Source organism: Sinohyriopsis cumingii, unplaced genomic scaffold (genome assembly GCF_028554795.1).
Source record: "Sinohyriopsis cumingii isolate HCF-2022 unplaced genomic scaffold, ASM2855479v2 utg000913l, whole genome shotgun sequence".
NCBI classification, from domain to species: Eukaryota; Metazoa; Mollusca; class Bivalvia; order Unionida; family Unionidae; genus Sinohyriopsis; species Sinohyriopsis cumingii.
In genome coordinates, this window is record NW_028315943.1 from 4,283,325 (window position 1) to 4,308,480 (window position 25,156).

Sequence of the window (25,156 nt, forward strand, 5' to 3'; positions counted from 1 at the left end):
TAAATTAGCCTATACATTCACAAATGTTATCAAACATAGCAGTAATAGCAAGCAAAATGAATACATGTACTTGGTGAAGTTAAAAACTAAAAGGCTTTGTTTAACAGGTATGGTTATTTGTGGAAAAGCAAGTTTCAGAGTTTGTAATTAACTTAAAATTCCTGAATTTCATTCAGAGATTTTCACAAGGATGAGAAAAGTTTCAGTGTTGCTTGAAATAAAATCCTGTCATCTATATAGAACTAGTAAAACAATTTTAAAGAATGAGATTCATCATTGACAGTTGTTGCACGAAATAAATGTCCCTGTTTTTTTTAAGAAAAGGAATCTTGTTTGGTTTGAATCAACAACTAGTCTTGTTCACTGTTTTTGTTTGCTCCTTTTGTTGCAATTCAGGGACCTTTTGAAGCAGGGAACCAAACTTATCAACAGCAAAATACAGTGACATAATATGAGTTGTTTTTGCATACACATGAAGGTTGTTGAAACCAGGTGGAATAATGTTAATGATCTTTGAAAGGTTGGGCATCTTGAAAATAACTCGTGCACATTGGGATCCAAAAACTAAGACCCCACCATAAGCAAATGTGTGAGTTACTGAGGGACCTCCAAACTGACTGTTGATACACTACCAAACAAGAATCCTTGTTATCAGAAACATGCAAAATTTATTTCATGAGACAATTGTCTACGGCAAAACTCAATTTTTGTATTTTTCAATTAGTAAAATATTGATGCAGTGATTTCAATGCAAGTAAAAGTCCTTAAGGATATCTCCATGTGCGAATTCAGGAATTCTCTGAAACTCATTTTTCCCACAATTGTCTGTGAAACGAAGGTCTTTTTTAAAAACAAAGTACTCATTTCGCTTGGTTGCCTTGTTATCTTTAATCACAGTTATGATTGAGAAGGTTAATTTAAGTAGTTTAATTAGATTACTTACACAATGAAATTTATAACGGTGTTCGATTGAGTGGCTGAAATGAGTTACCCGACATACAACCGGGGCCGCTGGTTCTTAAGCATGTAGGATTTGTATGCCTTTTAACTTTTTTTATTCTACCTCCTTTATTTGATTCAAAAGATGAATTAACATGATAATAGTAAAGGAGGCACGCTTTTTGTTTAGTTAAACAATGCAACAGTTGCTTCCATTAGTCCGATATCAAAACACGGTGGGCACTTAATTAGGTTGAACTCTCAGAGAAATGCTCGCTGACATAGCTGTTACAGTAGATTGACACATTTTACATTTAATTACAAGCGGACACATTGCATTTATGATGACTACACTTAAAAAGAACTAAAACAACAATTGATAAAAAAAATGATTTAATTGGTATTTATTTATTAAAGCACTACTTCCACTTGGTGTAAGTGACATTTTCATTGATCAAAATGTCCTTGAATATCGTTAATTGCGGTGTACTAAGAATGTCGTTTGAAAAGAAAATGTAACAAATTATATGACTTTTTATTACAAGTTGATATTTCATAATGTTAATTAAAATTTCCAGCTCCTATCTACTGTTTTTGATGATAAAACGAGTGATATATAAAAGTTTCTGTTGCTAATCTTGATCGCAATTTTCTTCAAGTTCAACAAATAGGGATCAATTTTAGGGTATTTTCTGGTTTCAAAAATGGGATCCACACCTGACTCCCCATTATGAGCAGGTTCGCGAGTTTTCAGGGCATGAGTTATTGAGGAAGTGGTGTAGTTGATGCAGAAAAATGAAGAACTGTGTTATAAAAAGTGCTTTATTGACAATTACTCCCAACGTGATTACAAAACAAGTATTTAACCATTTCGCAGTCCAGTTGCCCCACACCCTGTACCTGAAGTTTTCTCAACGTTCAGCAGGAATACCATTTCTTACATTTTGGAGGTCTCTCTGTAACTCGTTCTCTCGCTTACAGTGCAGTCCATGTTTTTGGACCCCATTGTGCACAAGTTTTTGAACAAGCTAGTAGTCATAACTAAGAGGTGTGCTTGGTTTCAACCCTACATTATGACTTGGGATTAATATTAGGAAAGCCTGTAAATCTAAAACAGTGAATATTTTACATCCAGTTTTTGGCAATACTGTGCTTTTATTGAGTTTGATTTAAATAGAGGGTGAAAGTCTTAAATGGTCTAAGAAAAGGCTATACAGGGATTTACAAATCTACTTGCCCTGACTCCAGGGACAAGCTCAAATTTATAGCGCACTTGTCCATGGGCAAGTCAGTAAAAAGAGAAAGAAAGGGGTCATGTTTCATTTGGAATGTTTTATGTTCTGCAAGTTGTATGCTTTCCGATCTTGCCACGGTACATATATCAGCATAATCTATTACATGCTTAATGTCCTGTAAGTTTTATACTCTGTGATAATGTGAATGTTTACTGTTTAAAGCAAGTTTTGACATATAAGGAATAAATATTTATTTTATCTGATCAGTTACATTTTGATCATGATTTCCTGGTGTCTAGATGATGATTGTGAAGTAATTGGATAAAATAAGTGTCCATCATTTGTGAATGTAAATAGATCATTACAGACAGTACAGCTTTCATTATTGTTCATGTTATTGACTAGACAAGTATGCTAACTTATCTAGGGGGAAAAAGAAATTTGATAAAATGTCTTCATTTAGCTCCAATAAAATTTTATAATCAAAGGTAAATAAATACAATTGTTATATATTAAAACATGTTTTCAAATTAAATTAACACAGTTCTTTTATCATGGTTATTGGTTGTTTAATTTTCAGTTCAGTGCCTTTTACCTAAATGTATCTCACTTTCTTCAAAATCTAGCTGTTTCCAAACTCTTTTCTACCTATCCACTTTTGGGGGCAAGCTAAGATTTCCCAAGGACAAGTTAAATTGCTTGCTGGACAGGCTGTCCTTTATAGAAAGTTTTAATCCTGCTATAGGTTATTCTACAAGTTACGTCTTTACCAGGGTCCACTTGTTTTTTTCCCCAGGTCCGCCCAAAGCCAGATTTCCTAGAGATCCTTCACAAAGCTGGAGCTACAGGAGAAGTTTTTACAAAGAAAGAGGTACTATAACATACACTAAGTATGAGCCAAAGATATGAGAAGAAATTAGTACAAAAAGATTACTAAGACTTGTTCCACTAAAATTACCATATATACTTGCTTGTAAGTTGAATCAAACTACAGACAGCAAAGATCCTGATCTGTCATAGCATAATCCTCCCACAGATCAGGGTCAATGTTGTTTGTTCAATTGATTCTTCCTTACAAACTGCACAGACCCAGATCTGCTAGTGCATTATGTTTTGGCTGATCTGGGTCTGTGCAGTTTGCAGTTGGACTCGACTTATAAGTGAGTATATGATAGGTTGTTTCTGATCGTTATTGCACACTTTTATATATGCAGTGATGGAAACAATTTTAATAAAAGAGACAATGGAATGGATTACTGTCATGAAGTATAACTTTCCTGGTTACAACTGATCCAAATCCATTCATAAGTTATAAATAAAGTAATTAGTTAAGTGAATGGTGTCACAGAACCTGATAATAAATTGGGCAGATTCCAAGCCTGGGTATGCAAATGGCGGCATTATACAAAGTCATTTAATTATAGCATCCCCATGAATGCATCAAGACACTAAGCTTCCAAAATCAAATACAGCAGATGTATCTGGCCATATTGAGACACCTACACAGTTGTACGTCTCATTTTGCAGTAGTCTATGTTCACTAAATTTTCTCATGATTTATTTCCCAAACCATACGTTATAGACAATATTCAAAATTGTATGCTGTTGAGTTGGGCAATATTGATAATGGTTTCAATGTTTCTGATTTCAGATCCTCCAGTTTTTGAAGACTTACATAGGAACTAGGAAACTCTATGATGTGAATGACCCTCGAGTTGTTTATTGTGAGAATGACCCACTTGGAAAAGTCTTCAATGTGGCTAAATTTACCATTGACGAAGTTCTGTAAGTAGGTTCAAAAGTTTTGCTCCATAAATGAAGATCTCGAACCCAAAATGAATAGTTTCCTCTCAAATTTTATTAAATTTAAAAATGGAGGAAACAGATGAGATTAGGGTTAATTTCATTTTTTGAAGAGATTTGTATATAATGCCACACAGGGTAATTTCAGTCTTGTATTAGCTTCCTGGCTTTTGTAATTCTCTACATAGTGGAGCCTCTTATCTGCCCATGTCTATTTTCACTGAACTTTGTACATGAGCATTCTTAGTAGATTAATTGTGAAATTCACTCACCTTTTTAGCTGTACTGGTCATAGAAGAACTTGTGGAACTGTCTGATGTCTGTCTTTGTCCATCTTTTAGCACAAGTTTGTTATCACTACTACTCAACTATGCGGAGAACTGCCTTAAAAAGTTACATGTTAATCCCATTGTCTAGTTCAGGGTTCTCAAACACGCAGGCTGCACATGGCCCACCAAGACGTATACTCTGGCCCACAAAATGATTGGCATCACCATGTGTCATGAGAGATAACATAGGTGGTGCAGCCCTTGGGCCATCGAAAATGTCCTCATGCAGCCCTCAGAATGGTTTGAGTTTGAGACCCCAGGTCTACTTGGTCTTAAATGAAATTGGTATCATTCAGACATCCAATATGGCCACCACAGCTATCGGGTTCAGAATTTTGTTATACCTACTTCTGAATGGATGGCATTTTCACAATGGTTATTTTTAAAATCTTGTTATCCCAACTTCTGAATGGATGGTAATTTCATAATGGGATTTTCACAGTGGTTATTTTTATAATCTTGTTATCCCTACTTCTGAATGGATGGTAATATCATAATGGGATTTTCACAGTGGTTATTTTGAAAATCTTGTTATCCCTACTTCTGAATGGATGGTAATTTCATAATGGGATTTTCATAGTGGTTATTTTTTAAATCTTGTTATCCCTAAGTGAAAATGGTGCCACTCCAATGCCCCATAGCTGTTTAAGTGTTATCATCTTTAAAATCTTTTCCCTACTTCTGAATGAATGAATGATCATATCAGCCTGGGTTTCCTTGAAAGACTTCTTATGGTGTAATGTTGGTTGTAAATGACAATAATGATAGTCTGACATCCAGTATGGCCACCACTGTAGCTAACTGGAAAACGTTGCTGTTTCTTTTAGATGGCTGGTCATATTGACACTGTCTAGTTGATTTAAATGGAAATGGTGGGCATCTCATATTCAGCAAGGCTGCCATCATGGTCTTGAGTTTCAATGGTGCTGAACTGATATTTAACATGGCTGCCATTTCAAAAATCTTTTTATTGCTAATCCTCCTAAATGGAAAGTTATTTTGACATCTTATGGTATCAAGTAAATCAAAAATGGAAAGTTATTTTGACATCTTATGGTATCAAGTAAATCAAAAATGGAAAGTTATTTTGACATCTTATGGTATCTAGTAAGTCCTAAATGGGAAGTTATTTTGATATCTTATGGTATCTAGTAAGTAAAAAATGGAAAGTTATTTTGACATCTTATGGTATCTAGTAAGTCCTAAATGGAAAGTTATTTTGATATCTTATGGTATCTAGTAAGTCAAAAATGGAAAGTTATTTTGACATCTTATGGTATTTAGTAAGTCCTAAATGGAAAGTTATTTTGATATCTTATGGTATCTAGTAAGTCCTAAATGAAAATGATGCAGATTGACCCTGACTATGGTTGCCATGGTGGCTATCTTGAAATTATCATTATCTCTGCTTCATCTGAATGGATAGCTGTATCAGCATGGGTTTTCACAACTAGGTTTATGATCCATAGTTGGTCCTCAATCAAAATGGTGTCAAATTGTACAGCCAGTGTAACTGCCATGATGACTTCCTCTCGAATCTTGCTGTAGCCTCTCCCCTAAATGGATATAATGACTTCTAATGATGTCTGCATGCTCCTAAATGAAAATGGTGTAAATATGACATCCATTATGACCCCCATAGCAAACGATGAATATTATTATCAAAGATGGGTTCAACACTCGGAAGTTAAAAGGGAGAAATGGTCTTACTTTGAATTCCTGGAATTTCTTTTCATCCAGTGGCTCTTAAGTCTTTTTGAAGAACTTTTTTCCAAGGTATACATATTTTGTTTATTTTGTTGTTTCTGTTAACCATGAATTAAAAAACCTTACAAACAATGATCCTTCTTTGGAAACAACTTGAACTGTTTCCTATTTATCAATATATGTATTAATGAAAGTGTTGTTTTTTGCCAAACCATAAAGTAAAATTGAATTCACATAGATTTTTGGGGACTTTTATAGAAGTTTATTATTATTATTATTCGTATTTCAGAGATTTGCTTAGTAAGAACTGCTTCAGTGTTCCAGACACATGTATAAAGAGAAAGCGTCATCTGGTGTCAAAACCCATGCCACAGCAATCAATGAACCAGCAGAATTCTGTAAGATATACGTATATTTTTGTGTCATATTTATAGAAAGATTAAAGGCTAAAACAGTAGAGTAATCCTTTTGGCAATGCATTGGTTGTTTGAGAGTTAATTCTTAGCCACAAATTTATAGAAACATTCTTATTCTCAAATATCACCTCATTAAAATGCATGGATTTCAGTAGTTATTAGAAGAGTCTGTCTGACTGTTGTTTGGCATGGACATTCATGTCCTATGTCTGTCTGTCTTCTTTGCTGATAAAATATGATGGAAAACATGGAAAGTCTCTAATTATGTTGTAATGCATTTTAAGAAAAAGGAAATGATTAATAAAGAAATATTTCCAGTCATTATGCAATAAAATCTCTTTAAAATTTGAAAAAGCAGAAGTTTCACATGAAAGAAAAAAGACATATGCATAGAAAATCCCTTGAGAGGGTCATATATTGTAATGAATAAGAACATAATAGTTGTAATATTGGACATACAGACTGATTTCAATGACATTTCATGCCTTCCAGATGGCATCACTGTCACAAGCTGGCTCCCTGACTATTGCTGTGTGCCACTCATCCCCAATCATTAGCAGCAGTACACATTCCAGCACGCATTTGCGAAGGTCACCAAAGATCAAGGTATCACCTAAGGGATTTGATGAAGTGGATGGGGACATTTCACTTGATAAATCTTCTCAGAATGAAGAAAAGAGGAAGAAGAGATCTCATGGTAATAAACTGAACCAATTGTTCAAATCTGCAGGTATTATCTGCATTGTATTTTGACTCAACTATAGTAGCAGTTAGCTATATGGAGATATGTCGTCTAGCAATGATATCAAAAGATTCAGCAGTCATAAGAGCTTGCATTTAAATTGTCGTTGTTATGGAGTTTAATGCCATTTTTCAGCATAAGATAGGCTATACATGGCAGCTAGAATAACTGGTGGAGGAAGAACCTGGGAAAATCCACCAACCCACAGGAAGCTATTGGCATGCATTTAAGATTTTGAAGGTCAAATAATATGGACTTAACATAGAGCAGATATTTTTCATAGATCTAAAACTTGACAATCTACTATAAATACTCACTTGTAAGTCAGATTCAGCTGCAAGCTGCATAGACACCGATTGCCTGTTGCATTATGCACTGGCAGGTCAGGGTCTTTGCAGGTTTTTATAGTGATTATCAGTAGAAGAAAACAGCACCAACTGTTCCGCCATTTTGTTATGGAACACCAGATCAGGGTCTTGGATGCTGTTGTTGGGACTCTACTTGTAATTGTGTATATATGGTAGTTACAAATAAGGATTGTTTCATTTTATCCATTGCTGATGTATACAAGATGTAGTACTAAGATAGACTGGAATTTTGTATTCATTGCTGTTCATGTTGTAATTTTAATTTTGATTGGACATTTTTATTCATTGCTGTTGTGTAGAGGTTATAATATTAAGTTTGATTGGATATTTTCTGTCGATTGCTGATGTGTACAGGTTGTTGCATTAAGTTTGGATATTTTCTATCAATTGCTGATGTGTACAGGTTGTAACATTAAGTTTGATTGGATATTTTAATCCAATACGGATGTGTACATGCTGTAACATTAAGTTTTTTGAATATTTTCTATTGATTGCTGATGTGTACAGGTTGTAACATTAAGTTTGGATATTTTCTGTCAATTGCTGATGTGTACAGGTTGCAACATTAAGTTTTATTGGATATTTGTATCCAGTACTGATGTATACAGGTTGCAACATTAAGTTTGATTGGATATTTGTATCCAGTACTGATGTGTACAGGTTGTAACATTAAGTTTGATTGGATATTTGTATCCAGAACTGATGTGTACAGGTTGTAACATTAAGTTTGGTTGGATATTTTTTCATGATCTTGACTCTGAGACAATTACATTGCTGAAAATTCTCTGCCACTAAACATTTTCCCTTCTGACATCTTTAAGCACAGTTGGTAAGTGAGACCTATTTCATACAACTGTTTAACACAGTTGGCAAGTGAGACATGTTTTGTAGATCTGTTTAGTACAGTTGGCAACTGAGACACATTTCATGGAACTGTTGTTGTAGAGGGCTAGATTTGTAAAGGTAGGTCAGGGTTACCATGGTAACCTACATTGGGTTCAAACAAATATGTTTGTCAATTCCAGCATAAATATTACATTTGTTTGACTGAAAATGTCCAAGATACGAGTGACTTTCCCTAGGTGATAAATTTTACTTAATGCAAAAGGTAGTTTGATGGTTTCACTGACTTTCAAGGTTCATTGCTGATGTTTCCTGCAAATGGTTCTTTACTGCACTTACTGGCTTGCAAGGACTGCTTGATAGAAAATGACTTCAGATCAAGTTTGAACATTTGGTTTTAAATTTAACGGTTAGGCTCAACATGCTTTGTTTTATGGAATAGTTGTTACCCTTTTTCATTATCTTGAAAGCAGAATGTTTTGATCATGATACCTACACAAGTGTTTCTCTTGGTGATTTTCTCACATACAGCAAAACAGTACTTATCCCATTTAACTCATCTGCATAGTCTTGCAGGCATAGAGTAGATAGATTTTAGTATACTTGTCCCATTTCGCTCAGTTGCATAGTCTTTTCATGTTCACTTGTCTCATTTGACTCAGTTGCATCATCTTTCATGCATAGACTTAATACATGCTAGTGCAGTTTTCTTTTTATTTTAAATCAGTTGCATAGTCTTTGAGGCATAGAGTAGATACATGCTAGTGTACTTGTCCAATTTAACTCATTTGCTTAGTCTTTTCTAGCAAGACTGGTGGTAAGAGTATTAGTTAATGGCACATCCATCTGTCTGGTGTTAAGAGTATTAGTGGCAATATCTCGTTTTCAGCAGGGTCTCATCATCTTTTTGACCTCAAATGTATCAGGGTGGGGGATGAAGGAAAGAAATAGTCTTAGATAGTTTGAAGGTCATACTGGAAGCACTTGTTTAAAATGAAGAGGGGAAGGGAGCAGTGGTTGAAGTTTCTTCTGATCTGACAGTGCAGTTACAGTAAAACCTGTCTTAAAAGACTGCCCCTTCTGCCAACAAAATATGGTCTCTCAAGATAGGTGGTCTCTCATTTTGTTGTCGAATTTTTCAGTACTGTTTAAGAAGGAAAAACGCCCACAATCACTGTACATATATTCAATTCTTTATTGTTATTTCTTAAAATATTGCGTGCATTCATCTGAAAACAAAATTTTGTAGCAAGAACGATATACATCTATCCTTTGACATTAATTACTTTTATATTTAAAGATCACACATAGGGTGGCCAAAATATATATAAGGATCATTGAGGTTGTTTAGTCATTTATTGCTACAGCTGCAGCAACATCATCATTGATGCGACAACGGCCTCACAGATTTTATCACTTCATCTATCACCTGAATCATTCCAGTAGATTTTTTTTAAAATTCTCTCTTACCCTCCTTCCTATTATTTTGTCAGAGTTTGGATTTCTTTTTCAGAAAAAGTGTCCAGTGATTCCAGTGGAAGTCATTCAAGCAGAAAGAGACATGCTTCAGTAAGCATAACATATGCCGACCCAGAAAGCTCTGGCTATCCATGGTACTTCCAGGTGAAGATGGAGAATGAGGGAGATAATGAGGAGGGGAGTGAAGTTCTAAGTGTCCAGGTTTGTATGCAGGCAATTTTTGTGCCTTCAATAAACTTTGCCACGGGCTGGACTTTTTACCTTCCCTTTCAGATGTACATCTGGTTCAGATCCTTAGTATCTTGACAGAACATATGGGAGATTTTTAGGAGATATTATAAGATATTGTGATATCTCTTGCAAGGGTTCCATGCACAACATAATCTCAAACACATTAAATAACTATTAACAAGTTTTATTAAGTTCTGAATAAGCATGTTTTTGCAAATGCAAAATCAGTATCTAGTATTTTCATTTCATATCTTTTTGTCAGTTTGAAGTCTCATCATGAAACTTTGTTTGCTCTTGTCATGTGGCAATACATTGTCTTGTAAAAGAATGGAATGAGTCCAATCAGCAATGTAAGAATTATTCCAATTTTAAAGAAATTGTTTGTCCACCTCTCTCCAGCACTTTCATTATTACTGTATATACTAGCTTGTAAGTAAAGTCTAATTACATACAACAAAAATCCTGATCTACCATTGCATCTGTTGACCAGGTATATATTGTTTGGTTGACTGATTACTCCCTAACAAACTGCAAAGATCCAGATCTGCTGGCACATTATTCGATGGCAGATCTGGGTCAGTGCAGTTTGCAGTTGGCCTGCAAGTATATGCAGTAAGTATCTTCCACTTGAGGTAACTTCCTGAAACTTGGTATGCAATGGTATCATGAAAGGTCTCGTGTAGGAATGGGCTTTGTCAGATTATTGCATGTTGAGCAGGATGTAATCAAATAGCACAGTCATGCAAATTGACAGATCTAGTTGTGTACATTTTAATTTAAATATTTACCAAATGTTCTGGTGTCAACCAGCTTCATGTACAAGTTATTGACAACAGCTGATAGAAATAAAGTTCAGATGGACTTGCAGACTGTATCATCGTACTAGTAAATAAATTTTGGTTGACTTTTTGTTGTACATGGTAAGTGAATTGGAACTTTTATTTGTCCTGCATCAGTTTTACACATACTGTTCTGTACATGATACTAAATCTGCATATAATGCCACTCGTCCATTTGAATGAGCATCTTGAAAAAGGGACAATCTTCCTCTGCTACCACTCAGAAATATATATAGACAAGTGGAATGTTCCTGTCCTGTTGAATCGTACTGTGCTTACGACTGTACTTCTAAGTTGGGAAGTGTTACTATCATTTGGATCTTGCCCTCATTTTATGTGAAATTATGAAATAAAAACTCCTATTTAGGTTTTCTTTATTAACATTCCTACTCTCTGTACAGGACAAGGACACTATCCCAATACAGGATTCCACAGATGACCTTTGGTTTGTGGAGGAGGAGGAGTCGGTTTCGGTGGAGATAACTTCAGACAGAGAATTTGCCTTGGAGTACGATGTAGCATCTGATAGATCCACAGACAAAATGTCTGATGATAGTTCTGTCCATTCAGGAGAGGTATGTCACAAACTTAATATACAAATCTTGTCCACTGTTATTTTTAGAATATGATATGCACTTGTATTCTTTATTTTGTTTGTTATGCATGAATTACATGTAAGAATGATAATTAACAGACCATTCTGTATAATCCACAGATTTAAGTACTAAAGAGTCTTTTGAGCCGTGACTACATTATCCCAGGAGTAAGAATGAAAGTCACTAGACTCAAAACTTAAATCTCTGCATTTTTTTTTTTTTTTGACACGAGCTCATAGCTGAGATTATTCATTATTAGTGGATCAGAGAGATGTTTTAGATTTTTTGTTAATGTCAAATAAAGAGAAACACCTGTACATTACTTTGTAAGAAACAGACAAGCAAAGTGAGACAGGCATGGCCATTAATGATTTTTATATAAGTGTTTATCTTCCTAATTTTGTTTGGCATATTAAAAAGAAAAAGGATTATTTTATATTTTATTTTTGAAGATTGAACCTGCCTTTGTCCTTACTCCAGTTATATATCATCACCATATTTCCATCTTTCTTAGCAATTTTAACCAATAGAAATTTACTTTCCCATTCTTTGCTGAGTCTTCTTGCAACCTTTTGGAATTTATTATCCTTCTTCTCCGAATTGTTACTTTCTTTTTCTTTGGTTATTGCATCTCATTATTTAATATCAAGTAATTAAAAAACTCAAGAATTTTGTTGAATGATTTTTTTGTGCTTTGGAATTACTTGAAATAATGAGACAGAATAATTTTGTTTCATATGTATTTGTAAATTGACCAGTTAATTTTTACTAAATGATACAGTAAATAAAACACTTGAATTTTTTAACGTTTTGAAGCCGATTAATCAGCTATAAAATACAGTTAAAGTTTGTCCACTTTTGACAGATGACTTTATGAGTTACCTTATTTTCCACAGTGTAGTCTGATTGATTATAATTTGACAAGCAATCAAACAAATGTCAATATTTGATCAAAAGTTAATACAGTCAGATCAAAATAAATTCACTCTTCGTCTATCATGAACATCAAAAATAATCTCAACACAGTCTTACCTTTATTCATTTGTGAACACCAAAGTGTGACATTAGTGACCTGTTAACTCCACCCAGTTCATACTGAATTGACATAGATGCAATATTATTGGCCAGTAAGGTGTAAACAGTAGTCTGGCCAATGCCCATCACTGGTGCATTGAGTATAGATGTTATGGACAGCGCGTGGTTAGCAGGAAATTATGCTGGAAGGGAATCATGGGTAATTACAACCCAGGTCCCATCCCAATCAATATGTCTCATAAAAATCCACAGGCTGGAATTTTTATGCGTCAGAAATGGGTCACGTTTATATTCCAAGCATCAACACCCAAGGGTCTGCATCTGTTAAAAACCCAGAATGGTAGGTTAATCAGTCCGTAGGATAATGGTAATAATGTACACAATAAACTCTGGCAGAACAAATATTTACTGTAGTTCAGAAAGAAACTGAATAGTCATTGTTTAAGTTCAACATATTATTTCCAGCTGGAAAAGATCTTTCTTTGTAAATAAATCTCTTTATTTTTTCTTTGATTTTAGGCTGGCCTGTTGGTTGTGTGTAAGGACAGTGATATTGAGTTCTTTGCTGATTGTAGTGATGAAGAAGCAGACACAGACAGAGAACTTACAGAAGGGGTAAAGGAACTTGAATTTTAAGCTCTTTTTTTGTATCATCGACATAACCATGGTCAAAAATATATGAGTAAATTTTCTGCTACCATCACCATCTTCAGCAATGTTAAGGTTTGGCATTCAAAGTAAGAAACCATGTTTATGCTGACAATCATAGGAATGCAGATGAAACATTGAGTTCTGCAGAACTTCAGGGCATTAAAGTTCCACTTCTCTGCATGTATTTATAATTGGTGGCTGAGAAAGGGCAGGCAGGTTTTACAAGATGCTTTTCTGATTCTTTGTCACTTGCCCAGCAGAACAAGTAACCATTGTTCAAGCTGTGAATTGTTTATTATTTGTGCCAGTTGCAAAAAGTTAAAGTTTCAGCTTCCCATTTTAAATGACCAAGTGTGGGTGGGAAGTAATTTGGAGGAAACCAAAAAGTCCTCTAGAGATCACTGAATTTGAACAAAAAGCCACATACTATCACACCTGGTTCACGGAATGTAAATCGGGATCACAAAGTGAACACATTACTGCTGCACTTATCATTCCTTTCAAGAGACATTTTACTTAATATAAATTCACAATTATTTGTGACACATATTTTCTTTGATTTCATGGTTGATATAAATAAAAGACCCATTGTTGCAAAAGTATGACAATGACAAAAAGAATTATGTTGGTTATGTTGAAAAATGCTTGAATTATGATGGTTATGTTGAAAAATGCTTGAATTATGATGGTTATGTTGGAAAATGCTTGAATTATGATGGCCATGTTGAAAAGTGCTTGAATTATGATGGTTATGTTGAAAAGTACTTGAATTATGATGGTTATGTTGAAAAATGCTTGAATTATGATGGTTATGTTGAAAAATGCTTGAATTATGATGGTTATGTTGAAAAATGCTTGAATTATGATGGTTATGTTGAAAAGTGCTTGAATTATGATGGTTATGTTGAAAAATGCTTGAATTATGATGGTTATGTTGAAAAATGCTTGAATTATGATGGTTATGTTGAAAAGTGCTTGAATTATGATGGTTATGTTGAAAAATGCTTGAATTATGATGGTTATGTTGAAAAATACTTGAATTATGATGGTTATGTTGAAAAATACTTGAATTATGATGGTTATGTTGAAAAATGCTTGGATTATGATGGTTATGTTGAAAAATGCTTGAATTATGATGGCTATGTTGAAAAGTGCTTGAATTTTGATGGTTATGTCGAAAAATGCTTGAATTATGATGGCCATGTTGAAAAGTGCTTGAATTATGATGGTTATGTTGAAAAATAGTTGAATTATGATGGTTATGTTGAAAAGTGCTTGAATTATGATGGTTATGTTGAAAAATGCTTGAATTATGATGGCCATGTTGAAAAGTGCTTGAATTATGATGGTTATGTTGAAAAGTGCTTGAATTATGATGGTTATGTTGAAAAATGCTTGAATTTTGATGGTTATATTGAAAAATGCTTGAATTATGATGGTTATGTTGAAAAATGCTTGAATTATGATGGTTATGTTGAAAAAACTTGAATTATGATGGTTATGTTGAAAAATGCTTGAATTATGATGGTTATGTTGAAAAATGCTTGAATTATGATGGCCATGTTGAAAAGTGCTTGAATTATGATGGTTATGTTGAAAAATAGTTGAATTATGATGGTTATGTTGAAAAGTGCTTGAATTATGATGGTTATGTTGAAAAATGCTTGAATTATGATGCCCATGTTGAAAAGTGCTTGAATTATGATGGTTATGTTGAAAAATAGTTGAATTATGATGGTTATGTTGAAAAGTGCTTGAATTTTGATGGTTATGTCGAAAAATGCTTGAATTATGATGGCCATGTTGAAAAGTGCTTGAATTATGATGGTTATGTTGAAAAATAGTTGAATTATGATGGTTATGTTGAAAAGTGCTTGAATTATGATGGTTATGTTGAAAAGTACTTGAATTATGATGGTTATGTCGAAAAATACTTGAATTATGATGGTTATGTTGAAAAATGCTTGAATTATGATGGTTATGTTGAAAAGTGCTTGAATTATGATGGTTATGTTGAAAAATGCTTGAATTATGATGGTTATGTTGAAAAATACTTGAATTATGATGGTTATGTTGAAAAGTGCTTGAATTATGATGGTTATGTTGAAAAATGCTTGAATTATGATGGTTATGTTGAAAAATGCTTGAATTATGATGGTTATGTTGAAAAATGCTTGAATTATGATGGTTATGTTGAAAACTGCTTGAATTATGATGGTTATGTTGAAAAATACTTGAATTATGATGGTTATGTTGAAAAATACTTGAATTATGATGGTTATGTTGAAAAGTACTTGAATTATGATGGTTATGTTGAAAAATGCTTGAATTATGATGGTTATGTTGAAAAGTGCTTGAATTATGATGGTTATATTGAAAAGTGCTTGAATTATGATGGTTATGTTGAAAAGTGCTTGAATTATGATGGTTATGTTGAAAAATACTTGAATTTTGATGGTTATGTTGAAAAATACTTGAATTTTGATGGTTATGTTGAAAAATAGTTGGATTATGATGGTTATGTTGAAAAGTGCTTGAATTATGATGGTTATGTTGAAAAGTACTTGAATTATGATGGTTATGTTGAAAAATACTTGAATTATGATGGTTATGTTGAAAAGTACTTGAATTATGATGGTTATGTTGAAAAATGCTTGAATTATGATGGTTATGTTGAAAAATGCTTCAATTATGATGGTTATGTTGAAAAATGCTTGAATTATGATGGTTATGTTGAAAAATGCTTGAATTATGATGGTTATGTTGAAAAGTGCTTGAATTATGATGGTTATGTTGAAAAATAGTTGAATTATGATGGTTATGTTGAAAAATAGTTGAATTATGATGGTTATGTTGAAAAGTGCTTGAATTATGATGGTTATGTTGAAAAGTACTTGAATTATGATGGTTATGTTGAAAAATGCTTGAATTATGATGGTTATGTTGAAAAATGCTTGAATTATGATGGTTATGTTGAAAAGTGCTTGAATTATGATGGTTATGTTGAAAAGTGCTTGAATTATGATGGTTATGTTGAAAAATGCTTGAATTATGATGGTTATGTTGAAAAATGCTTGAATTATGATGGTTATGTTGAAAAGTGCTTGAATTATGATGGTTATGTTGAAAAATAGTTGAATTATGATGGTTATGTTGAAAAGTACTTGAATTATGATGGTTATGTTGAAAAGTACTTGAATTATGATGGTTATGTTGAAAAATACTTGAATTATGTTGGTTATGTTGAAAAATGCTTGAATTTTGATGGTTATGTTAAAAAATACTTGAATTATGATGGTTATGTTGAAAAATAGTTGAATTATGATGGTTATGTTGAAAAGTACTTGAATTATGATGGTTATGTTGAAAAGTGCTTGAATTATGATGGTTATGTTGAAAAGTGCTTGAATTATGATGGTTATGTTGAAAAATAGTTGAATTATGATGGCTATGTTGAAAAATAGTTGAATTATGATGGTTATGTTGAAAAGTGCTTGAATTTTGATGGTTATGTTAAAAAATACTTGAATTATGATGGTTATGTTGAAAAATAGTTGAATTAAGATGGTTATGTTGAAAAGTGCTTGAATTTTGATGGTTATGTTAAAAAATACTTGAATTATGATGGTTATGTTGAAAAATAGTTGAATTAAGATGGTTATGTTGAAAAGTGCTTGAATTATGATGGTTATGTTGAAAAGTACTTGAATTATGATGGTTATGTTGAAAAATAGTTGATTTATGATGGTTATGTTGAAAAATACTTGAATTTTGATGGTTATGTTAAAAAATACTTGAATTATGATGGTTATGTTGAAAAATAGTTGAATTATGATGGTTATGTTGAAAAATGCTTGAATTATGATGGTTATGTTGAAAAATGCTTGAATTATGATGGCCATGTTGAAAAGTGCTGGAATTATGATGGTTATGTTGAAAAATAGTTGAATTATGATGGTTATGTTGAAAAGTGCTTGAATTATGATGGTTATGTTGAAAAATAGTTGAATTATGATGGTTATGTTGAAAAATAGTTGAATTATGATGGTTATGTTGAAAAGTGCTTGAATTATGATGGTTATGTTGAAAAGTACTTGAATTATGATGGTTATGTTGAAAAATGCTTGAATTATGATGGTTATGTTGAAAAATGCTTGAATTATGATGGTTATGTTGAAAAGTGCTTGAATTATGATGGTTATGTTGAAAAGTGCTTGAATTATGATGGTTATGTTGAAAAATGCTTGAATTATGATGGTTATGTTGAAAAATGCTTGAATTATGATGGTTATGTTGAAAAGTGCTTGAATTGTGATGGTTATGTTGAAAAATAGTTGAATTATGATGGTTATGTTGAAAAGTACTTGAATTATGATGGTTATGTTGAAAAGTACTTGAATTATGATGGTTATGTTGAAAAATACTTGAATTATGTTGGTTATGTTGAAAAATGCTTGAATTTTGATGGTTATGTTAAAAAATACTTGAATTATGATGGTTATGTTGAAAAATAGTTGAATTATGATGGTTATGTTGAAAAGTACTTGAATTATGATGGTTATGTTGAAAAGTGCTTGAATTATGATGGTTATGTTGAAAAGTGCTTGAATTATGATGGTTATGTTGAAAAATAGTTGAATTATGATGGCTATGTTGAAAAATAGTTGAATTAAGATGGTTATGTTGAAAAGTGCTTGAATTTTGATGGTTATGTTAAAAAATACTTGAATTATGATGGTTATGTTGAAAAATAGTTGAATTAAGATGGTTATGTTGAAAAGTGCTTGAATTATGATGGTTATGTTGAAAAGTACTTGAATTATGATGGTTATGTTGAAAAATAGTTGATTTATGATGGTTATGTTGAAAAATACTTGAATTTTGATGGTTATGTTAAAAAATACTTGAATTATGATGGTTATGTTGAAAAATAGTTGAATTATGATGGTTATGTTGAAAAATGCTTGAATTATGATGGTTATGTTGAAAAATACTTGAATTATGATGGTTATGTTGAAAAATGCTTGAATTATGATGGTTATGTTGAAAAATCCTTGAATTATGATGGTTATGTTGAAAAATCCTTGAATTATGATGGTTATGTTGAAAAATGCTTGAATTATGATGGTCATGTTGAAAAATAGTTGAATTATGATGGTTATGTTGAAAAGTGCTTGAATTATGATGGTTATGTTGAAAAATGCTTGAATTATGATGGCCATGTTGAAAAGTGCTTGAATTATGATGGTTATGTTGAAAAATAGTTGAATTATGATGGTTATGTTGAAAAGTGCTTGAATTTTGATGGTTATGTTGAAAAATGCTTGAATTATGATGGTTATGTTGAAAAGTGCTTGAATTATGATGGTTATGTTGAAAAGTACTTGAATTATGATGGTTATGTTGAAAAATACTTGAATTATGATGGTTATGTTGAAAATACTTGAATTATGATGGTTATGTTGGAAAGTACTTGAATTATGATGGTTATGTTGGAAAGTACTTGAATTATGATGGTTATGTTGGAAAATGCTTGAATTATGATGGTTATGTTGAAAAATACTTGAATTATGATGGTTATGTTGAAAAGTGCTTGAATTATGATGGTTATGTTGAAAAATAGTTGAATTATGATGGTTATGTTGAAAAATACTTGAATTATGATGGTTATGTTGAAAAATGCTTGAATTATGATGGTTATGTTGAAAAATACTTGAATTATGATGGTTATGTTGAAAAATACTTGAATTATGATGGTTATGTTGAAAAGTGCTTGAATTATGATGGTTATATTGAAAAGTGTTTGAATTATGATGGTTATGTTGAAAAGTGCTTGAATTATGATGGTTATGTTGAAAAATACTTGAATTTTGATGGTTATGTTGAAATATACTTGAATTTTGATGGTTATGTTGAAAAATACTTGAATTTTGATGGTTATGTTGAAAAATAGTTGAATTATGATGGTTATGTTGAAAAGTGCTTGAATTATGATGGTTATGTTGAAAAGTACTTGAATTATGATGGTTATGTTGAAAAATACTTGAATTATGATGGTTATGTTGAAAAGAACTTGAATTATGATGGTTATGTTGAAAAATGCTTGAATTATGATGGTTATGTTGAAAAATGCTTGAATTATGATGGTTATGTTGAAAAATGCTTGAATTATGATGGTTATGTTGAAAAGTGCTTGAATTATGATGGTTATGTTGAAAAATAGTTGAATTATGATGGTTATGTTGAAAAATAGTTGAATTATGATGGTTATGTTGAAAAGTACTTGAATTATGATGGTTATGTTGAAAAATACTTGAATTATGATGGTTATGTTGAAAAGTACTTGAATTATGATGGTTATGTTGAAAAATGCTTGAATTATGATGGTTATGTTGAAAAATGCTTGAATTATGATGGTTATGTTGAAAAATGCTTGAATTATGATGGTTATGTTGAAAAGTGCTTGAATTATGATGGTTATGTTGAAAAGTACTTGAATTATGATGGTTATGTTGAAAAATACTTGAATTATGATGGTTATGTTGAAAATACCTGAATTATGATGGTTATGTTGGAAAGTACTTGAATTATGATGGTTATGTTGAAAAGTACTTGAATTATGATGGTTATGTTGAAAAATGCTTGAATTATGATGGTTATGTTGAAAAATACCTGAATTATGATGGTTATGTTGAAAAATGCTTGAATTATGATGGTTATGTTGAAAAATAGTTGAATTATGATGGTTATGTTGAAAAATACTTGAATTATGATGGTTATGTTGAAAAATGCTTGAATTATGATGGTTATGTTGAAAAATAGTTGAATTATGATGGTTATGTTGAAAAATACTTGAATTATGATGGTTATGTTGAAAAGTGCTTGAATTATGATGGTTATATTGAAAAGTGCTTGAATTATGATGGTTATGTTGAAAAGTGCTTGAATTATGATGGTTATGTTGAAAAATACTTGAATTTTGATGGTTATGTTGAAAAATACTTGAATTTTGATGGTTATGTTGAAAAATAGTTGGATTATGATGGTTATGTTGAAAAGTGCTTGAATTATGATGGTTATGTTGAAAAGTACTTGAATTATGATGGTTATGTTGAAAAATACTTGAATTATGATGGTTATGTTGAAAAGTACTTGAATTATGATGGTTATGTTGAAAAATGCTTGAATTATGATGGTTATGTTGAAAAATGCTTGAATTATGATGGTTATGTTGAAAAATGCTTGAATTATGATGGTTATGTTGAAAAGTGCTTGAATTATGATGGTTATGTTGAAAAATAGTTGAATTATGATGGTTATCTTGAAAAATAGTTGAATTATGATGGTTATGTTGAAAAGTACTTGAATTATGATGGTTATGTTGAAAAGTGCTTGAATTTTGATGGTTATGTTGAAAAATACTTGAATTATGATGGTTATGTTGAAAAATGCTTGAATTATGATGGTTATGTTGAAAAGTGCTTTAATTATGATGGTTATGTTGAAAAATGCTTGAATTATGATGGTTATGTTGAAAAATGCTTGAATTATGATGGTTATGTTGAAAAATACTTGAATTATGATGGTTATGTTGAAAAATGCTTGAATTATGATGGTTATGTTGAAAAATGCTTGAATTATGATGGTTATGTTGAAAAATGCTTGAATTATGATGGTTATGTTGAAAAGTGCTTGAATTATGATGGTTATGTTGAAAAATACTTGAATTATGATGGTTATGTTGAAAAGTACTTGAATTATGATGGTTATGTTGAAAAATGCTTGAATTATGATGGTTATGTTGAAAAATGCTTGAATTATGATGGTTATGTTGAAAAATAGTTGAATTATGATGGTTATGTTGAAAAATGCTTGAATTATGATGGTTATGTTGAAAAGTGCTTGAATTATGATGGTTATGTTGAAAAGTGCTTGAATTATGATGGTTATATTGAAAAGTGCTTGAATTATGATGGTTATGTTGAAAAGTGCTTGAATTATGATGGTTATGTTGAAAAATACTTGAATTTTGATGGTTATGTTGAAAAATACTTGAATTTTGATGGTTATGTTGAAAAATAGTTGGATTATGATGGTTATGTTGAAAAGTGCTTGAATTATGATGATTATGTTGAAAAGTACTTGAATTATGATGGTTATGTTGAAAAATACTTGAATTATGATGGTTATGTTGAAAAGTACTTGAATTATGATGGTTATGTTGAAAAATGCTTGAATTATGATGGTTATGTTGAAAAATGCTTGAATTATGATGGTTATGTTGAAAAATGCTTGAATTATGATGGTTATGTTGAAAAATGCTTGAATTATGATGGTTATGTTGAAAAGTGCTTGAATTATGATGGTTATGTTGAAAAATAGTTGAATTATGAAGGTTATGTTGAAAAGTGCTTGAATTATGATGGTTATGTCGAAAAGTACTTGAATTATGATGGTTATGTTGAAAAATACTTGAATTATGATGGTTATGTTGAAAAATGCTTGAATTATGATGGTTATGTTGAAAAGTGCTTGAATTATGATGGTTATGTTGAAAAATGCTTGAATTATGATGGTTATGTTGAAAAATGCTTGAATTATGATGGTTATGTTGAAAAGTGCTTGAATTATGATGGTTATGTTGAAAAATAGTTGAATTATGATGGTTATGTTGAAAAGTACTTGAATTATGATGGTTATGTTGAAAAGTACTTGAATTATGATGGTTATGTTGAAAAATACTTGAGTTATGTTGGTTATGTTGAAAAATGCTTGAATTTTGATGGTTATGTTAAAAAATACTTGAATTATGATGGTTATGTTGAAAAATAGTTGAATTATGATGGTTATGTTGAAAAGTACTTGAATTATGATGGTTATGTTGAAAAGTGCTTCAATTATGATGGTTATGTTGAAAAGTGCTTGAATTATGATGGTTATGTTGAAAAATAGTTGAATTATGATGGCTATGTTGAAAAATAGTTGAATTAAGATGGTTATGTTGAAAAGTGCTTGAATTTTGATGGTTATGTTAAAAAATACTTGAATTATGATGGTTATGTTGAAAAATAGTTGAATTAAGATGGTTATGTTGAAAAGTGCTTGAATTATGATGGTTATGTTGAAAAGTACTTGAATTATGATGGTTATGTTGAAAAATAGTTGATTTATGATGGTTATGTTGAAAAATACTTGAATTTTGATGGTTATGTTAAAAAATACTTGAATTATGATGGTTATGTTGAAAAATAGTTGAATTATGATGGTTATGTTGAAAAATGCTTGAATTATGATGGTTATGTTGAAAAATGCTTGAATTATGATGGTTATGTTGAAAAATGCTTGAATTATGATGGTTATGTTGAAAAATCCTTGAATTATGATGGTTATGTTGAAAAATGCTTGAATTATGATGGTTATGTTGAAAAATAGTTGAATTATGATGGTTATGTTGAAAAGTGCTTGAATTATGATGGTTATGTTGAAAAATGCTTGAATTATGATGGCCATGTTGAAAAGTGCTGGAATTATGATGGTTATGTTGAAAAATAGTTGAATTACGATGGTTATGTTGAAAAGTGCTTGAATTTTGATGGTTATGTTGAAAAATGCTTGAATTCTGATGGCCATGTTGAAAAGTGCTTGAATTATGATGGTTATGTTGAAAAATACTTGAATTATGATGGTTATGTTGAAAAGTGCTTGAATTTTGATGGTTATGTTGAAAAATGCTTGAATTATGATGGTTATGTTGAAAAAACTTGAATTATGATGGTTATGTTGAAAAATGCTTGAATTATGATGGTTATGTTGAAAAGTGCTTGAATTATGATGGTTATGTAGAAAAGTACTTGAATTATGATGGTTATGTTGAAAAATACTTGAATTATGATGGTTATGTTGAAAATACTTGAATTATGATGGTTATGTTGGAAAGTACTTGAATTATGATGGTTATGTTGGAAAGTACTTGAATTATGATGGTTATGTTGAAAAATGCTTGAATTATGATGGTTATGTTGAAAAATACTTGAATTATGATGGTTATGTTGAAAAATAGTTGAATTATGATGGTTATGTTGAAAAATGCTTGAATTATGATGGTTATGTTGAAAAATACTTGAATTATGATGGTTATGTTGAAAAATACTTGAATTATGATGGTTATGTTGAAAAGTGCTTGAATTATGATGGTTATATTGAAAAGTGTTTGAATTATGATGGTTATGTTGAAAAGTACTTGAATTATGATGGTTATGTTGAAAAATACTTGAATTTTGATGGTTATGTTGAAATATACTTGAATTTTGATGGTTATGTTGAAAAATACTTGAATTTTGATGGTTATGTTGAAAAATAGTTGAATTATGATGGTTATGTTGAAAAGTGCTTGAATTATGATGGTTATGTTGAAAAGTACTTGAATTATGATGGTTATGTTGAAAAATACTTGAATTATGATGGTTATGTTGAAAAATACTTGAATTTTGATGGTTATGTTAAAAAATACTTGAATTATGATGGTTATGTTGAAAAATAGTTGAATTATGATGGTTATGTTGAAAATGGTTATGTTGAAAAATGCTTGAATTATGATGGCCATGTTGAAAAGTGCTGGAATTATGATGGTTATGTTGAAAAATAGTTGAATTATGATGGTTATGTTGAAAAGTGCTTGAATTATGATGGTTATGTTGAAAAATAGTTGAATTATGATGGTTATGTTGAAAAATAGTTGAATTATGATGGTTATGTTGAAAAGTGCTTGAATTATGATGGTTATGTTGAAAAGTACTTGAATTATGATGGTTATGTTGAAAAATGCTTGAATTATGATGGTTATGTTGAAAAATGCTTGAATTATGATGGTTATGTTGAAAAGTGCTTGAATTATGATGGTTATGTTGAAAAGTGCTTGAATTATGATGGTTATGTTGAAAAATGCTTGAATTATGATGGTTATGTTGAAAAATGCTTGAATTATGATGGTTATGTTGAAAAGTGCTTGAATTGTGATGGTTATGTTGAAAAATAGTTGAATTATGATGGTTATGTTGAAAAGTACTTGAATTATGATGGTTATGTTGAAAAGTACTTGAATTATGATGGTTATGTTGAAAAATACTTGAATTATGTTGGTTATGTTGAAAAATGCTTGAATTTTGATGGTTATGTTAAAAAATACTTGAATTATGATGGTTATGTTGAAAAATAGTTGAATTATGATGGTTATGTTGAAAAGTACTTGAATTATGATGGTTATGTTGAAAAGTGCTTGAATTATGATGGTTATGTTGAAAAGTGCTTGAATTATGATGGTTATGTTGAAAAATAGTTGAATTATGATGGCTATGTTGAAAAATAGTTGAATTAAGATGGTTATGTTCAAAAATGCTTGAATTTTGATGGTTATGTTAAAAAATACTTGAATTATGATGGTTATGTTGAAAAATAGTTGAATTAAGATGGTTATGTTGAAAAGTGCTTGAATTATGATGGTTATGTTGAAAAGTACTTGAATTATGATGGTTATGTTGAAAAATAGTTGATTTATGATGGTTATGTTGAAAAATACTTGAATTTTGATGGTTATGTTAAAAAATACTTGAATTATGATGGTTATGTTGAAAAATAGTTGAATTATGATGGTTATGTTGAAAAATGCTTGAATTATGATGGTTATGTTGAAAAATACTTGAATTATGATGGTTATGTTGAAAAATGCTTGAATTATGATGGTTATGTTGAAAAATCCTTGAATTATGATGGTTATGTTGAAAAATCCTTGAATTATGATGGTTATGTTGAAAAATGCTTGAATTATGATGGTTATGTTGAAAAATAGTTGAATTATGATGGTTATGTTGAAAAGTGCTTGAATTATGATGGTTATGTTGAAAAATGCTTGAATTATGATGGCCATGTTGAAAAGTGCTTGAATTA

The 25,156-nt window shown here is 31.0% G+C and overlaps 1 protein-coding gene across 3 annotated transcripts in view; it reads left to right on the forward strand.

Annotated features, from left to right (window-relative positions):
• The window catches only part of LOC149773072 (protein Mdm4-like), an 84,684-nt gene that overhangs the window by 40,236 nt on the left and 19,292 nt on the right, over nt 1-25,156 (forward strand). For all 3 annotated transcript variants that reach the window (XR_016417496.1, XM_089946907.1, XM_089946906.1), the window contains exons 4-10: nt 2,971-3,045; nt 3,826-3,959; nt 6,303-6,411; nt 6,922-7,126; nt 9,896-10,062; nt 11,333-11,506; nt 13,082-13,177. Coding sequence is in view for 2 of the 3 variants with exons in the window: in XM_089946907.1 (XP_089803033.1) it covers nt 2,971-3,045; nt 3,826-3,959; nt 6,303-6,411; nt 6,922-7,126; nt 9,896-10,062; nt 11,333-11,506; nt 13,082-13,177 (960 nt within the window). In the remaining variant the exon portion in view is untranslated. The remainder of the gene's footprint in view (nt 1-2,970; nt 3,046-3,825; nt 3,960-6,302; nt 6,412-6,921; nt 7,127-9,895; nt 10,063-11,332; nt 11,507-13,081; nt 13,178-25,156) is intronic.